At 43.1% G+C, this 14,981-nt stretch overlaps 1 protein-coding gene across 2 annotated transcripts in view; it reads right to left on the minus strand.

The window, feature by feature from the left end:
• The window catches only part of ZCCHC7 (zinc finger CCHC-type containing 7), a 220,129-nt gene extending 205,403 nt beyond the window's left edge, over positions 1–14,726 (minus strand). Inside the window, exons 1-2 of one of the 2 annotated variants that reach the window (XM_040962891.1) lie at positions 14,644–14,726; positions 9,162–9,782 (exon numbers count right to left, since the gene is read on the minus strand). In XM_040962891.1, coding sequence (XP_040818825.1) covers positions 9,162–9,759 — 598 coding nt within the window. In that variant the 5' untranslated portion in view covers positions 9,760–9,782; positions 14,644–14,726. Of the gene's footprint in view, positions 1–9,161; positions 9,914–14,643 lie in introns of those variants that run through there. The other variant, XM_040962892.1, reaches the window with a different exon arrangement.
• Positions 14,727–14,981: the final 255 nt, after the last annotated feature.

Here is a 14,981-nt window from a genome sequence, read left to right on the forward strand (position 1 = left end):
GGCAGTGAAAATCTGGGCAAACAGAGATTCTAAAGTGGACTATGTCAGCCAGTGGATTCTGAAGAGATTTCATCATGCTTGGAAAGGCAAGACTGGCAGCATTCAGAACTGCTGAACTATCAAAATCACTTGAGCAGGACCCTCAGAGCATGCCCACATTGGGGACCCTAAGATGGTTGAGAGGCTGAGAGTGGCTTCTACCCTTTATCTCACACCTTTCCCTCGATACAGGAAGGAAAAAAAGGCAATGTTTTTTCCCACAATGATCTTACCCACTTTCCTGTAGCTCTTGACCATCTGTGCCTTAATCAACTATGTAAAGATCATCAAAATAATAATAATTAAAGACTTGTACACAAATATAGCAACACTGGGCCCGGCGCGGTGGCGCAAGTGGTTAAAGGTCCTCGCCTTGCACGCCCTGGATCCCATATCGGCGCCGGTTCTAATCCCGGCAGCCCTGCTTCCCTTCCAGCTCCCTGCCTGTGGCCTGGGAAAGCAGTCGAGGACGGCCCAAAGCTTTGGGAACCTGCACCCGCGTGGGAGACCTGGAAGAGGCTCCTGGCTTCGGATCGGCATAGTATCGGCCCGTTGCACTCACTTGGGGAGTGAATCATCGGACGGAAGATCTTCCTCTCTGTCTCTCCTCTCTGTATATCTGCCTTTCCAATGAAAAAATAATAAAAATAAATCTTTAAAAAAAAAAAAAAAAACAAATATAGCAACACTATTCACAACAGCCAAAAAGTGGACAAACCCAAATATCTACAGATGAATGCATAAGCAAAATGTGGTGTATTGATCAACACAATATTAGTCCAAAAAAGTAATTGAGTATTAACACATGCTATAATGCACATAAACTTCCAAAACATTATGTTAAGTCAAAGAAGCCAGACATAAAAGATCACTCAGTAATTCTCCTTACAAGAAACATCCAAAACAGAAAAATACATGACAAAAATCAGAGCAGTGGTTGTTAAGGGCCTGGAGAAAAAAAGAAACTATAATGATTGCTCCACAGGAAAGAGATCTTCGGATGAACACAAATGCTTTGAAACAACACAGAGATAAGTTTACAATACTGTGAATGTAATAAATGTTACCAAGTTAGAGCACTTCAAAATACTCAATAATTTTATGTTAACCTGAATCTCACCTAAATACAAATACCCCTCTCAAAAAATGTAGTTCAACTAGAAACAAACTTCCTTTTGTATATCTGTAGCATAAAATATTTAAAACTACTTTCACAGAAATATATACTCTTTATTATCTACTTTATTTTAACCCCGCAAACATAATAGACTAAGCCTCCCACTCCCTTTCTATCAGAATCCTAATTTCTACAGGACTTAGCTGTCCCTCTCTCCATCCTCCCTACCTCTCTATCAAAACTTCATTTTGGGGAGCTGGTATTGTGGTCAATCAGGTTAAGCCGCTGCCTGCAATGCCAGAATTCCATGTGAGCAGCAGTTCCAGACCCGTGCTCTATTTCCAATTTAGCTCCCTAAGAATATGCCTGAAAAGCAGCAGAATATAGCCCAAGTGCTTGGGGACCACCTACCCACGTGAGACATGCAGAAAACGCTCTGGACTCTTTCCTGACTTTGGCCCGGCCCAGCTCTGGCTCTTGAGCCCTCTTAAGGAGTGAACCAGCAGATGAAAAATCTGTCCTTCTGCCTTGCCTCCTCTGTCTGTACCTCTGCCTTCCACATAAATAAAATAAATATTTTTTTAATTCATTTCGTCACGAGAAATCCCAATTCTATCAGGCGTGAGCTCCCAATTAACCTGCTCTTCTGTGTGGCTCCAAGTTTATTTCTTTGAAGTCATAATTAACTCCTTCTTATACCTGTCTCATCCAACAGATTTCAAAGTTATGTTCATATTCCCACGTGAACTTGTACGTCTCACATCTAGTTCCTCCCAGCTTACTTAAAAAAAAAAACTAACCTATCCATCTTACCTTGAAAATTGCTAATTCTACAATCCAATCTCCATAGGTCACCAAACATTTTTTCAAAATAAAAATGTGAACATGTTACCAACTTAAAATGCTTCAAAGGGTTCAACATTCACGGGATAACTCTTTTTTTTTTAAGATTTATTTTATTCTTATTGGAAAGGTGGATATACAGAGAGGAAGATCTTCCGTCCGATGATTCACTCTCCAAGTGAGCTCAACGGCCCATGCTATGCCGATCCGAAGCCAGGAGCCTCTTCCGGGTCTCCCATGCGGGTGCAGGTTCCCAAAGCTTTGGGCCGTCCTCGACTGCTTTCCCAGGCCACAGGCAGGGAGCTGGATGGAAAGCGGGGCACAGGCAGGGAGCTGGATGGAAAGCGGGGCTGCTGGGATTAGAACTGGCGCCGATATGGGATCCCGGGCGTGCAAGGCGAGGACCTTAACCACTGTGCCACTGCGCTGGGGCCCAACGGGATAATTCTTTAAGATGGACATAGAAAGGTCTTTAATAAACAGTGTCCTCACTTCACTTATAAACCCTCACTGCAGCATCACATTATCAATCAGACTGAGGAAACTACATTCATGAACTCACTGTGTGCTTTTCATGCTGTTGTGCTTGACATAAACTGTGTCCTTCACCTAAATCCTCAGATTTCAACAAAAGTCAACCTCTCATCTCCCTACTACACATCCTTTATAACTCAGCTATAGGGCCCAGCACAGTAGCCCAGTGGCTGGATCCTCACCTTACAATCATTGAGATCCCATACAAGCACCAGTTGGTGTCCAGGGTGCTCCACTTCCCATCTAACTCCCTACTGTGTCCTGGGAAAGCAATGGAGGACAGTCCAAGACCTTGGGACCCTGTACCCACATGGAAGACCTGAAAGAGGCTCCTGGTTTCTGTCCGGCTCAGCTCTGGCCACTGCATACTTGGACTGTGAACCAGCGGATGGAAGATCTTTTGTCTCTCCTCTCTGTAAATCTTCCCAATAAGAATAAATATTTTTTTTTAATGTAGCTAAAGCATCCTAGCTAAAGAAACTGTGGTACATCTACTCCATGGAATATTATTCAGCTATTAAGAAGAATGAAATTATTCTATTTACAACCAGGTGGTCCCGACTAGAAACCATCATGCTCAGTGAAAAGAGTCAATCACAAAAGAACAAATACCATATATTCTCTCTCATAGAAGGAAGCCAACATGGAAAGTGTAACTCCAACAGTCCAATCTAAACTGTTTTTTCAATCGTTTGTTTGCTTTTTTGGCTGTATCCCATGTGTTTTGATGTTTTTACTTCAGTTTGGTTCCTTCCAAATAATCTCTTTTCTCTAGTAGAATTCATCACGTGCTCATGAAGTATACAATGGCATCATTTTTCCCAAGAGACTTCTGTTTTCCTTTTTGTCACACATGTTTTGGTCACTCAGTGGTACATTATTTTGTCAGGGTGATATAATTTGTTGTTGATATTTTTGCTGTTGTTGTTGTTGTTATTGATGTAGCTGTTATGAAATGATGTCAATCAGAAAAACAGTAATATTATTTCAACCCCAAACAGCCTGTATCTAATGCAATAAGATATTGTGAAGTACCAATGAACCAACAATCGATATGAGTCAGACTGCTTATGATCTACATCAAAGAATTGTAAAACCTAATATACTTTTAAGACCCTATGCTACTCGGAAATGGCGAGGGAGAGCAGAGAAATCTTCCATCTCCTTAGAATGTGAGAGGAAGACGTGAACATAACGTCTTCAGGAACATAACAGGTAACTTATGGACAACAGACTCAAATCAACATTAGACAACAGTAAAACTACAAAGATATACAGGTGGAATCAAGAGCGATCCTGACAACCTCTTAACAGGAGGTCATATGCACAAAGTAGCGGGGAATCCCAGGGTGGAGCAGGTAGACAGGAGAAGGCTTGTATTCCAACCCTGGGGACTCCCAGATCCTCACCAAGGACTATCAGTATGGGCACCAAGGACTAAATCCCAACTGCCAAGCAGACCACAGGGAACCGGAATGCCTTCGGAGGCCAAGAACTCTGAGGCCATCCACCCCCGTCTGGATCTACCACAGGGGATGGAAAAAGCCCAAACCCTTCCTTGCAGGATCCAAGGTCATCGGAACAGTAAGCTTCCTTCAGGACCAGGAAGAGAGCTTTTCTCTGGTCCTCACTTAGTTCCAACTTTGGATCCCCACCCTATCTTGCAATGACCATCAGGGTTGCTCCGAAGCCCCCCATCCCCAAACACATGCACGCACGCACACACACAAATTGGAATAGATAGAGAACAACAAGGAAAGCTTGGGACCAGACAAGAAATGGTCAGTATGGACTCACACATACCTTACTAGCTAGGACACAAAGATTAATTACTCCTCACTAAGGTGTTAAAGATTTCTCTGCACACCCCTTCTAAAACTGTTCTGCACCTCAATTGTTGACATAAGCCTTGTTAGAGTTATAAGCCAGTTAAGACTATCCCAAAATCTGCCAAGTTCAGCAAAATTATACTTCAACACTATAAACTGCTGAATGCTAAAATGAAAATAGTCACAAGACAGCTGAACAGTAAACTATAGCCATTTTAAGGTGTATGGCAGCCAGTTCTGTGTATAAACCAAAATTGAAATGTCAATGAAGTAGTCAGAGGATGCGGTTTAGAACTTGCATTTTTTAACATATTGGTTACTCAATGCCATGTCAATTAATTTCATAATGTTGTAAATTGATGTTGATGTTATGTCGTGGCTTTTAATTGATCGGGATGACATTCTGCCAGCTCTGCTTTCAGACCAAAGATGGTCTCCCCAAGAAACCACTGTATCTGGAAAATAAGATGCTAGACTCTATGCCTGCAATGAAAGAATCTTAACTGAACCTGAACTGTAATACTACAACAAGGTGGAGGAATCCACCATGGGAAGAGGGTATGGGGAAAGGTTGGGGGAATCCCAGAGCCTATGAGACAGTGTCACATAATGCAATGTAATCAATAAAAAATAATATACCAAAAATAAAATGTAGCTAAAGCATCCTGGCCCACCAAGTACTCTCCAAGTCTTCAATTTTAAGTATCTTTCCATCTTTTCACTTCATTCTCTATTTTAATCAATGCTTTTTCTTAGATTCCCCACACTACATGGCTAACACTGCTTTTCCTTCCATGATCCAAAACATACACAGTAAAATGTTAACAAATGGAACTCCTTTACATCTCGTTGCTCTCAGTAAAATCCATCTTTTGCCAACGATGCCATGTGCTAGTAATCTCTCTCATGAAACATTATCCTTTGCAACTGGCTCTCAGCCCTTCAACAAAAAAGAGAATGGCCATACCCCAAACACACCACCAAACATGTCCATCATCCACCATCATTCTTATTCCTCTAGAAGTCCAGTTAAATCATCCTCTCCACTTTCTCATCATAATAATTTTTTACAGTCACAACACAGTTCCAACTTCCTCACTGAACACCTAGATCATGTTTTTCCCAACCTATACATTTTCACTATTCCCAGCATTTCAACAGATTTCTAAACCAACATTAAGAGTTGGCTTCAAAGAAAAAATACTAAGCTTTCTCTTCAGCATGTTAACTATGAAATAGTTCATATACTTGAGAAAACATTCAAAAAGATAACACGGGGAACCTGAATTTAAGAAAATAGCTAGGTAGGGCCCGGCGCGGTGGCACAAGTGGTTAAGTCCTCGCCTTGCACGCCCGGGATCCCATATCGGCGCCAGTTCTAATCCCAGCAGCCCTGCTTCCCTTCCAGCTCCCTGCCTGTGGCCCGGGAAGGCAGTCGAGGACGGCCCAAAGCTTTGGGACCCTGCACCCGCGTGGGAGACCCGGAAGAGGCTCCTGGCTTCGGATCGGCATAGTATCGGCCCGTTGCGCTCACTTGGAGAGTGAATCATCGGACGGAAGATCTTCCTCTCTGTCTCTCCTCTCTGTATATCCGCCTTTCCAATGAAAAATAATAAAAATAAATCTTAAAAAAAAAAAAAAAAAGAAAAGAAAATGGCTAGGTTCCAGCATGATAGCCTAGAGGTCAAATCCTCGCCTTACACGCACCAGGTTCTCATAAGGGTGCCAGTTTGTGTGTCCTGGGTGCCCCATTTCCCATCCAACTCCCTGCTTGTGACCTGAGAAGACAGTAGAAGAGAACACAAATCTTTGGGATCCTGCACCCACATGGAAAACCCAGAGGAAGCATCTGACTCCTAATTTCAGGTTGGCTCAGCTCTATTGGGTCTCATGGAAAGTGAAACAGCAAATGCAAGATTTTTCTTTCTCTCCATCTCTCTGTAAATTTGGCTTCCCACCCCCCCCAAAAAAAACGCTAAAAAAAGAGATGCTAATTTGATCATCATATATACAGACTCAGTTAATGAAATAATACATGACCTCAGTGGAAGGGATTTTAAAAAAGAAGAGGTTAATTACTTATTTTAACCAGCTACTATATTACAGCTCACCTTGAATAACTTGGTTTCTGTCATTTTGCTCCAAGCTAACAAGTATTACTGAAAAGATGTATGGAATCTTTCAAAGTAAGTTCATTACAAGTTCATCCTATTTTAATTTTTTACTGACTACTATTTCTTTTTTTAAAAAATAATTATTTTTATTGAAAAGCAGAGTTACAAAGAGGAGGAAAGACGGAGAGGAAGATCTTCCCTTTGATGGTTCACTCCCCAAGTGACCACAAAGGCCAGAGGTGAGCCAATCCGAAGCCAGGATCCAGGAGGTCTTCCAGGTCTCCCACACGGGTGCAAGGTCCCAAGGCTATGGGCCGTCCTCAACTGCTTTCCCAGGCCACAAGCAGGGAGCTGGATGGGAAGCAGGGCTGGCAGGATTAGAATCGGCGACCATATGGGATCCTGGACGTGCAAGGTGAGGATGTTAACCACTACACTATCATGCAGGCACCCCCCCCTTTTATTTTTAATGTTTTCCAACCTGTGAGCTTCAGACTCCTAAGAGGAAGAAGAATTAGTTATTACACAGACACCCAGCAGCATACATTGCAGAAAATTTCTCACATACATGTATTACCGTGTTTCAAATGTGCTGTCAATGTTTTAGTCACAACAGAAAGTCACATAGTAGAGTACTGAGCGGTAGTTTTTCATTAATACACATTTTTTCAATTAACAAATACAAAAAAAAAAATGTAACTATGATCTTAAGTGGCAATTTTACTAAGTACTGGGTGGTTTTTTAAAAACTACTTATTTATTTGAGCGCCAGAGAGATGACAGCAAGGGAAATTTCCAGCTGCTGGTTCACTTCCCAAATGTCATTTCCCAGAGCCAGAGCATGTGGGAGGCAGGAAACCAATTACTAGAGCCAACACCTCTGCCTGCCAAGGTCTGCATCAGCAAGTAGCTGGAGCCAGGAGCCACAGTGAGGGCTAAAACTCAAGCACATCGATGTGGGACACAGGCACCTGAAACGTCTACTCTAAAAAATTATTCTAAAGTTAAGGAGGCTGTCACCTTGAAAGCATCAGGATCCACTGCAGGCATTCATCTGCTACACCACTGCTCTGGAACTATGACAAAATATGCTGAACCATATTGGGGCAGTGGTGTATATGTACATATATATATTTATAAATATGTTAGTTGTTATAATATATAAGTATATGTTATAAATATATATAACATAACATCACACCTGATCCCTTCCCTACCTCAATCCATTAATTAGGCACTTCAATAGTTTCTTCCCTTCTACCAGATCAGAGCTTCTCTATTCAGACAAAAATTGATTCTGCTCTTTGCCCTAAATACTACTGCTCTGTTTTCTTTCTTTTGCTGTCAAATAACTCAGAATCATTCAACTACAGCCTGAACTAGCACAAGGTTTTACCAGAACAGGTATACTCCTTTCTTTTGCTGCTTTCCCACAAAGGCAGAGTTGAATAGTTAAGAGATCCTATGGTCCTGAAAGCATAAAATGCTTCTTATCTGGCTCCTTTAAGAAACAGTTCACCTGAGCAGAGTGTGTCCTCGCAGTTAAGATGCCCATATCTCACATCAGGTGCCTGGGTTCAATTACAGACTTTGCATCCAGACTCCAGTCAACACAGACAGCTGGAAGCAGCAGTGATGGCTCAAGTAACTAGCTTCCTGTCTCTGGCATCACATACCTGGCTAGTATTCAGGCTCCGGGCTTCAGCCCAGCCCTGCCCAAGCCACCACATTTGGAGTGAGCCAGTGGATGGGAATGTTCTCTCTCCCTGCCTCTCAAATAAATTTAAAAAGAGGAAAAAAAGTTGATCTCTGGGGATCCAGGCATGATCTACAATTTATAATCAGTATCACTATTTCCTGAGGACGACAGGGTACTGCTGAAGGCTGTGGAATAGCAGTAAAGTAACACGAATAAAAACGCGTTTCAAGGCTACTGGTTTAACAACAGTGTGCAGGGCAGAGAGAAAAGAAGACCATTTAGAAAACTACCATAAGACATTAAGCATCGGGCAAAAAGGGAGGGAAATAAAAACAAAGAAACTTTTTTAATAATTAACCATTAAGGCATGACTAGAGACAATACAGATTAGCATCAAAATTTAAATATTCAACTATGTAGCCTGCAGAATTTGCATTCCCTCCTACAATCTGCCCCAGACTTACAGCTCTTCACATTTACCTGTCTTATGCCTTCAGAGTACCTAAAATTAGAGCTAATTTCACATTTTCTATGTACCAAACATTCCCGATCCCTGCTACCTGGCTAACTTCTGAATAAGCAAATCACTCCTAAAAACAGGCAATTCCTAAGAGTTGGCCAAATAAAAGCACAGGGGCAACATTCAAAGTAGGTAGAGTACTCACCTGTGGTATCACAGGACAGAAGCAGCAACTAGGACTTCAGGTGGAGAACTGGCTCTAGCCAAACAGCTTGAAAGCAGCTATGAATCTGCTTCCAGAAGCAACAGAGTGACTTTGGTATGTCTGAATGATCACAAATACCACCAATAGCAGACCCACAGCTAAGACAGTCTTACGAGAGAAGCAAGCCAAAACACAAGACCAAGGGGTGAGGAATTACAGAGAGCATGCAGCAGACCCTTCTGGTTTTTCACATAGAAAAAGCAAACTTCCCTCGTTATTAAACATGATACTACTGTTAAAAATTGCTAGTATGATACTAACCTTCAGTAACGGAGTTTTCACATCCCACAAGGTTGAGAAGAATACCATCATCTTTGTCATCCGCTTCACATCCTAGCAGCATCCAGCTTTCCACATTATCACTTTCAGAAATGAGGCTCTCTTCCTCTTCACTTGAACTCACTTCTATCACCATGACCTCTTGGATCCCATCTGACCCCTCTTCAGGGTTTGGCGCCTGGGTATTCCGCCTGCATTTCTTGCCAGCCAATTCACGAGCCGGAAGAGAACCACAGGTCTTTTCTTGTGCTTGGCCTCTAACATTCTTTCTTTTACATCTATATATACTGTCTTCATCAGACAAAGTAATGACCTCTGACCCATCTGATAGCTGAATGACTTCACTATCAGAAAGGACAATTAAATCCTTCTGATCTGGTTGGTTACTCAGTGATTCAGAATTCCCAGAGTCCTTTTCTTTCTGTACTTCCTCCGTGTCGGCATTACCAAGGCCTTGGGCATAGTGAACCTGACTATACAGCTGAAATTCCACCTCACTGTCAACACTCAGCTCACTGGATGACTCTTCACGATAAAGTTCATCTTCGTAGGCTTCTATTGATTCATAGCCACCAAACATTCTGGAAAGTAGTAATGCTGACGCTGTAAAAGATAAAGTCAGACCAACAATGTATTTTAAAGCTCAAATCAGAGCTGTTTAGCACAAAGCATCACCTCTTACAACCAATTTCTTGGTGGAAGTCATCACTACCCCCTCAAATACAAAACTTATTTGTATTTGAAAGACACATTTTTGCAAAAAGAGAGACAGAAAAAGATATTTCATCCACTGGTTCACTCCTCACACACTCCCAACAGCAAGAGCTGAACCTATCCAAACCTGGAAGCCAGGAAGGACCTTCTTGGCATCCCAAATGGGTGCAGGGGCCCAAGGCTGTGGACTATCCTCCGCTGCTTTCCCAGGTCATCAGAAGGAAGGTGGATTGGAAGTGGAGCAGCCAGGACATGAAGCAGCACTCATTCGGGACTGTGGCACTGACAGGCAGATTAGCCTGTGAGCCACAGCAGTCCCAAAAGTCATCGCTTTTTCAGATGTAACAAAATATCTTTTCCTTGCAGGCATTTGGCCTACCGGTTAAGACAGTGGTTAGCACACGCGTGTCCCACAACGAAGTACCTGGGTTATACTCATGACTCTAAATCTTGACTATAGCTTCCCAATAATACAGACACTGGGAGGCAAGTGATGGTTCAAGCAATGATCTCACATCCGCATGTGAGATGTACATCAAGTTCCCAGTTATGCTATACCTCGACCCCTGTAGGCATTTGAGGGAACGAAACTGGGATGGGAACTTACTCTGCCAAATTCTCTCCCTTTCAAATGAATAAATACATTTTTTAAAATGCCTTCCTCTTACCTTTTTTTATGTCCTACTAAAAACATACCGATCCTTCTCAAATGAGAATTACCACCAATAACTTGAGTTCAGTTATTAATGGAAACATATTTCATAGACATATTGGAAAGAAAAAACAAGTTGAGATCCACTACTAAATATCAAACAACTGTTCTCCAAAATATTAAACACTACAAAACAATTTTAGGTAGCTCTGACTATTCTTGACATTCACCTTTTCATTCCTTTTCGTTCTGCATTTCTTGTTTTCAGGTACATACTGTCATAAAAAATTACTTTAGTAATGACTTAAATTCACAAAAGGTAATGTTTATTTATTAGATGTAGATGAAGACCCCTGAACCTTGCCAAAAAAAAAAAAAAAACATAAAAACATTACAGACCAGCATCTAGGCTTAGTAGCCTAAGCCTCTACCTACAGTTCTAGCATACCATGGAGTTCTAGCTGCTCCATTTTCAATTCAGTTCATGGCCTGGGAAAGCAGCAGAGGGTCAACGGAGTCCTTGGGTCCCTACATCCATGTGAGAGACCCAAAAGTAAAGTAACTGGTGTTTAGAAAGACTTCTGTAACAGTTTATTGACTGCCTGCTCAATCTGATTAAGTCATATCACCAGGCATTTATTTTTTTGGTCCTGACAAACCAGTGTATACTATGCACCTAACATACTATGCACCTAACATAAAGGACTTAGGATGAGTTTCTCATTTGTCTTCAACTGTTCAAAAGTCTTCAGTCTCCTATTGGTAGCCAAAAATCTACATGGGACAGCCTGCTTATTGTTTATTGCTGCTTCTGCTTATTCTTTAATCAGGGACAGCCCTACCTACTCTTTAGTGTACTTCAAGCTATACAGATCTAATTAAATTTGTTTGCTCTTTTTGTTTGAGAGGCAGAGTGAGCTCCCATTGCCAGTTCACTCCCCAGACACCTACAAAGGATAGGAAATCAATCCACATTTCCTAAGTGGGTGGAAACTAAGTACAGAAGCCATCGATGATAACCCTCAAGGTCTACAAAGCTGGAGTGAGGAGCCAGAACCAGAAACTTTCTGCCAATACAGGATACAGGCACTGCAACCAGCATCCCAACCACCAGCCTAAATGCTTCCTGTCATAGTCATTTTCTTAGCTTCCAAATTTTCTGACAAAATGCTGAGAGGTTATAATAGTAGTTTTCTTAATACAGATGATCCCAAGAGTCAAATCAACATGGGCCAAAAAGGTGCAACATCCATGCTGGGCTCTGTTTTCCAAAAAATAAACCAATTTTCAATGAATTTTTTTCCCTACAAAATACAATGTGTCTGTTCTCTTGTTGCACTGTCCTTCAGCTTGCTGTTATTGTCATACAGGTTGAATGTGGCTGTCTGAATAATAACGCTCATAGCATTTATCAGTTTATATTGAAATGTTAGCCTCAGAGAAAGTCAAATAAAAGATGAATCCTTTCCATTTTATTTAATAGGTAAATTAATTCTAAAAGAAGTCAGAATTATGCTTGCTTCAAAATCCTCACTGGATCCATCCTGAGGATCCAGTGTGGACATAAGATAAAACATAATTCCAGTGCAGCACAGAAAAAAAAATTAAAGAGCTAAATTACAGTTACAAATTTGTACTGCTCTTGGAACCATCCCAAAGGAAAAGGATTAAGAATAGAGCCATAGGCACACCTGTGAAAGTATGCCAAAAATAAACTACAGAACCGTAATAAAAACTGACTTCCTTGGGTCTAAGGATTTATCATGTTCCCTGAAATGTAGAAAAATGAATTTAACAATTTAGCCCCTATGGCTTTTAAGAGGATTTTGTATCTTCTGTACTTGAAGACTGTGCTCAGCCTAACCTATTATGTAGTTTATGTGTGCCAGGGTTAAAGTTTGCCTGAAGCTGTTTTGGTTTATGCTACTACTTTAATTATATTCAAATGGATTTAATTTACTTTTTTTTTTACAAGTGTATACTCAGAGGACAAAGACAAAATTACAAAAATTGTGTGTATATATATATATATATATAAACACAATACATACATACACACCTTAACCAAGGTTTTCTCAGTTTTAATCATTGTAAAACAATTCCCATGCATGCTTAACTACACAACAGAGGGTCCCTACCACAACACAAAGCCCTGATTGTAGAAAGGATCTAGTAGAGAGAAACTGACTGTACAGACAAGGAAGCCTACCAGGGGCCTGCAGCTAGCTGCTTCAAGCACATAGCTAACACTTAGGGCCTGTCTTCCTCATTCCCAGCCCAGTGTTAAGATCGTAAAGAATAATAATAATGATAATAATATTTCCAAAACCATTTCCTATAGAAGCTCTAAGACTTCCTTCACTGCTGTGTTCTAGCATGTAAACCCACCTCACATACATTTTACTTCCCAGTCAACTATTAAAACTATCAAAGTATTTCAGCTGGAAGGGAAAGCATACTTTCAGTTTACCAAGAACTTTCCCAAAATGGTGCCCAAAAGACTTCATCAATGCAATGACCAGAAAAAGTGGAGTGCTGAAAATATCAGGGCAGTGGGAGCTCTCAAAGAAATTACTGGCTGAGCAAGTATACACAGCTACCCACAAGAACTACAAAGGTGTTCACCATCCTAAAGAGGGAGCAGCTCTCAACCAAAGAATTTTCGTTCAAACTGGGAAACTTCAGGCTCATTGACAAAGCTTTCAGGATTTACTTTCATGATATTCAAGGGCAATCTTGCTCCAACAGTCTATCTACAGGTCATTTCACACGTCATGCTATTTGCTCTCAAAGCACTTTTAGCCTGGATGTTCTTTCTTGATGACTTCGCATTCATCTCAGGCAAATTTAAACGCAGGCTACAGCTTGACTTTAAGTGCTGTTTTCACTGGAAAGTTGATGAACACAGTTTGGTTTCACTTACAAAAAAAAAAAAACAAAACACTTGACTAGGTGAAAAACAATTAACCAGAGTTAAAAATCTGATTTTCAAATGTGAATGTCACTTTGAACCAAAGCGGACTAGGGTAAAGATCCAAACGTTAAATAACTGTTAGAGGAAAGACAGAACACAGCATCTAGGTAGAAGGAAAATCACACTAAATTTATTCAGGTAAACACCCGCTATCACCGGGATACAAAAGGCTTCTAGTAAGAACAAACCGGATCTGGAAGGACTTCCGACACCTCTCCCTCGCCCAGTGTCCCTTTTGTCATGCAGCCTATTACCATCCAAGTCCCACCTGGCAATTCTAGTACCCTCCACATCCCCCCACCTTCGGATGTTCTGCACTGAGTTTCCCTTCTACCGTTGTGGGTCATCGCCCACATCTTCAAAACCCCAAAGCCAAGAGCTTGCCCAGAGGTCTGGAAGTTAGCCAAATGAACGCTCCCACTTGATGATCAGGGAGCTAGCGAAGGTTCTGCGCTTCCAGCCGAGCAGGGCTGTCAGGAGTCCCCAGCGAGTCACGCTTCACGGCGCCCGGGACCCCCACCTCCACCCGGCACCCCAGTCCCCAGGGCCGCGGACTCCCAGCCACAGGATCCCCACTGTCGCCGGCGGCTGCAGCTCAAAGCTGGGAGTCCAGGCGGCCAGGAGCCGGGTAGTCCTGGCAGACAGACCCACGAGGAACGAGGCACAGTTCCCGAAACTTTTTTTTTTCCGCGTCCCCAAGCCGCAGTTTCCGACAGCAGAGGCCGGACTTGGCCCGGGACTGTCCGTTCTTCCCAGGACCCGCCGCCGAGGAGCCAACGAACCGAGCGGCTTCTCCGCGAAGTCTGAGGGGCACAGGTCGAAGAGGCAGAGATGCCGCCGTCGCCGGATTCCAGGGCGCCCCGACCCACCCTCCACCCTCCACCCTCCCCTCCCGGAGCCCCCTCCGACGCCGCGGCCTCGGGCCTGGGAGGGACGGGGCAGCCGCGGACACCTCAGCCGCGCGGGGCCGAGAGGAGGACGCGGCGGCCGGCGAGGGGCACGCGCCGGTTCCTCAGCCCAGCGGCTGAGGCGGAGCCCGGGTGGCGGCGCCCGTGGCGGCGGCGGGGAAGCAAGGGGTCCCCGGGCGGCGGGCAGCTCGGGGTCCGTCACACGCACATACTCACTGCCGCGCTGCGACCAGGAAGCACCAACCAGGAACCACGACGCGGAGACGGACGGGGAGGGGCGAGCACGAATGAGGTAGGGCGGCGGAGGCCGCGCGGACTCGGAAGGAGGGGAGGCACTTCCGGGGAAAACAGGCTCTTAGGGGTCGTCTTTCCGTCCCCGCCCACCCCAGCACTGAGTGTGCGCAGGCGCAGCAGTTGTTAACCTTTTCTCTTCCTCACCCATCGCTTTTTAACTATCTTTCCTCGCCTAGTTCCCGCCTCTTCAGGCCTCTTTTTAAAGAGCCAAGATTGGCTGAATGACTAGCACAAAACAGAAGCAAACTACTGACAGCAGA

The sequence above is a fragment of the Ochotona curzoniae genome, unplaced genomic scaffold, assembly GCF_017591425.1.
Source record: "Ochotona curzoniae isolate NIBS_2020 unplaced genomic scaffold, NIBS_Ocur_1.0 scaffold_3208, whole genome shotgun sequence".
In the NCBI taxonomy this organism is placed as follows: domain Eukaryota; kingdom Metazoa; phylum Chordata; class Mammalia; order Lagomorpha; family Ochotonidae; genus Ochotona; species Ochotona curzoniae.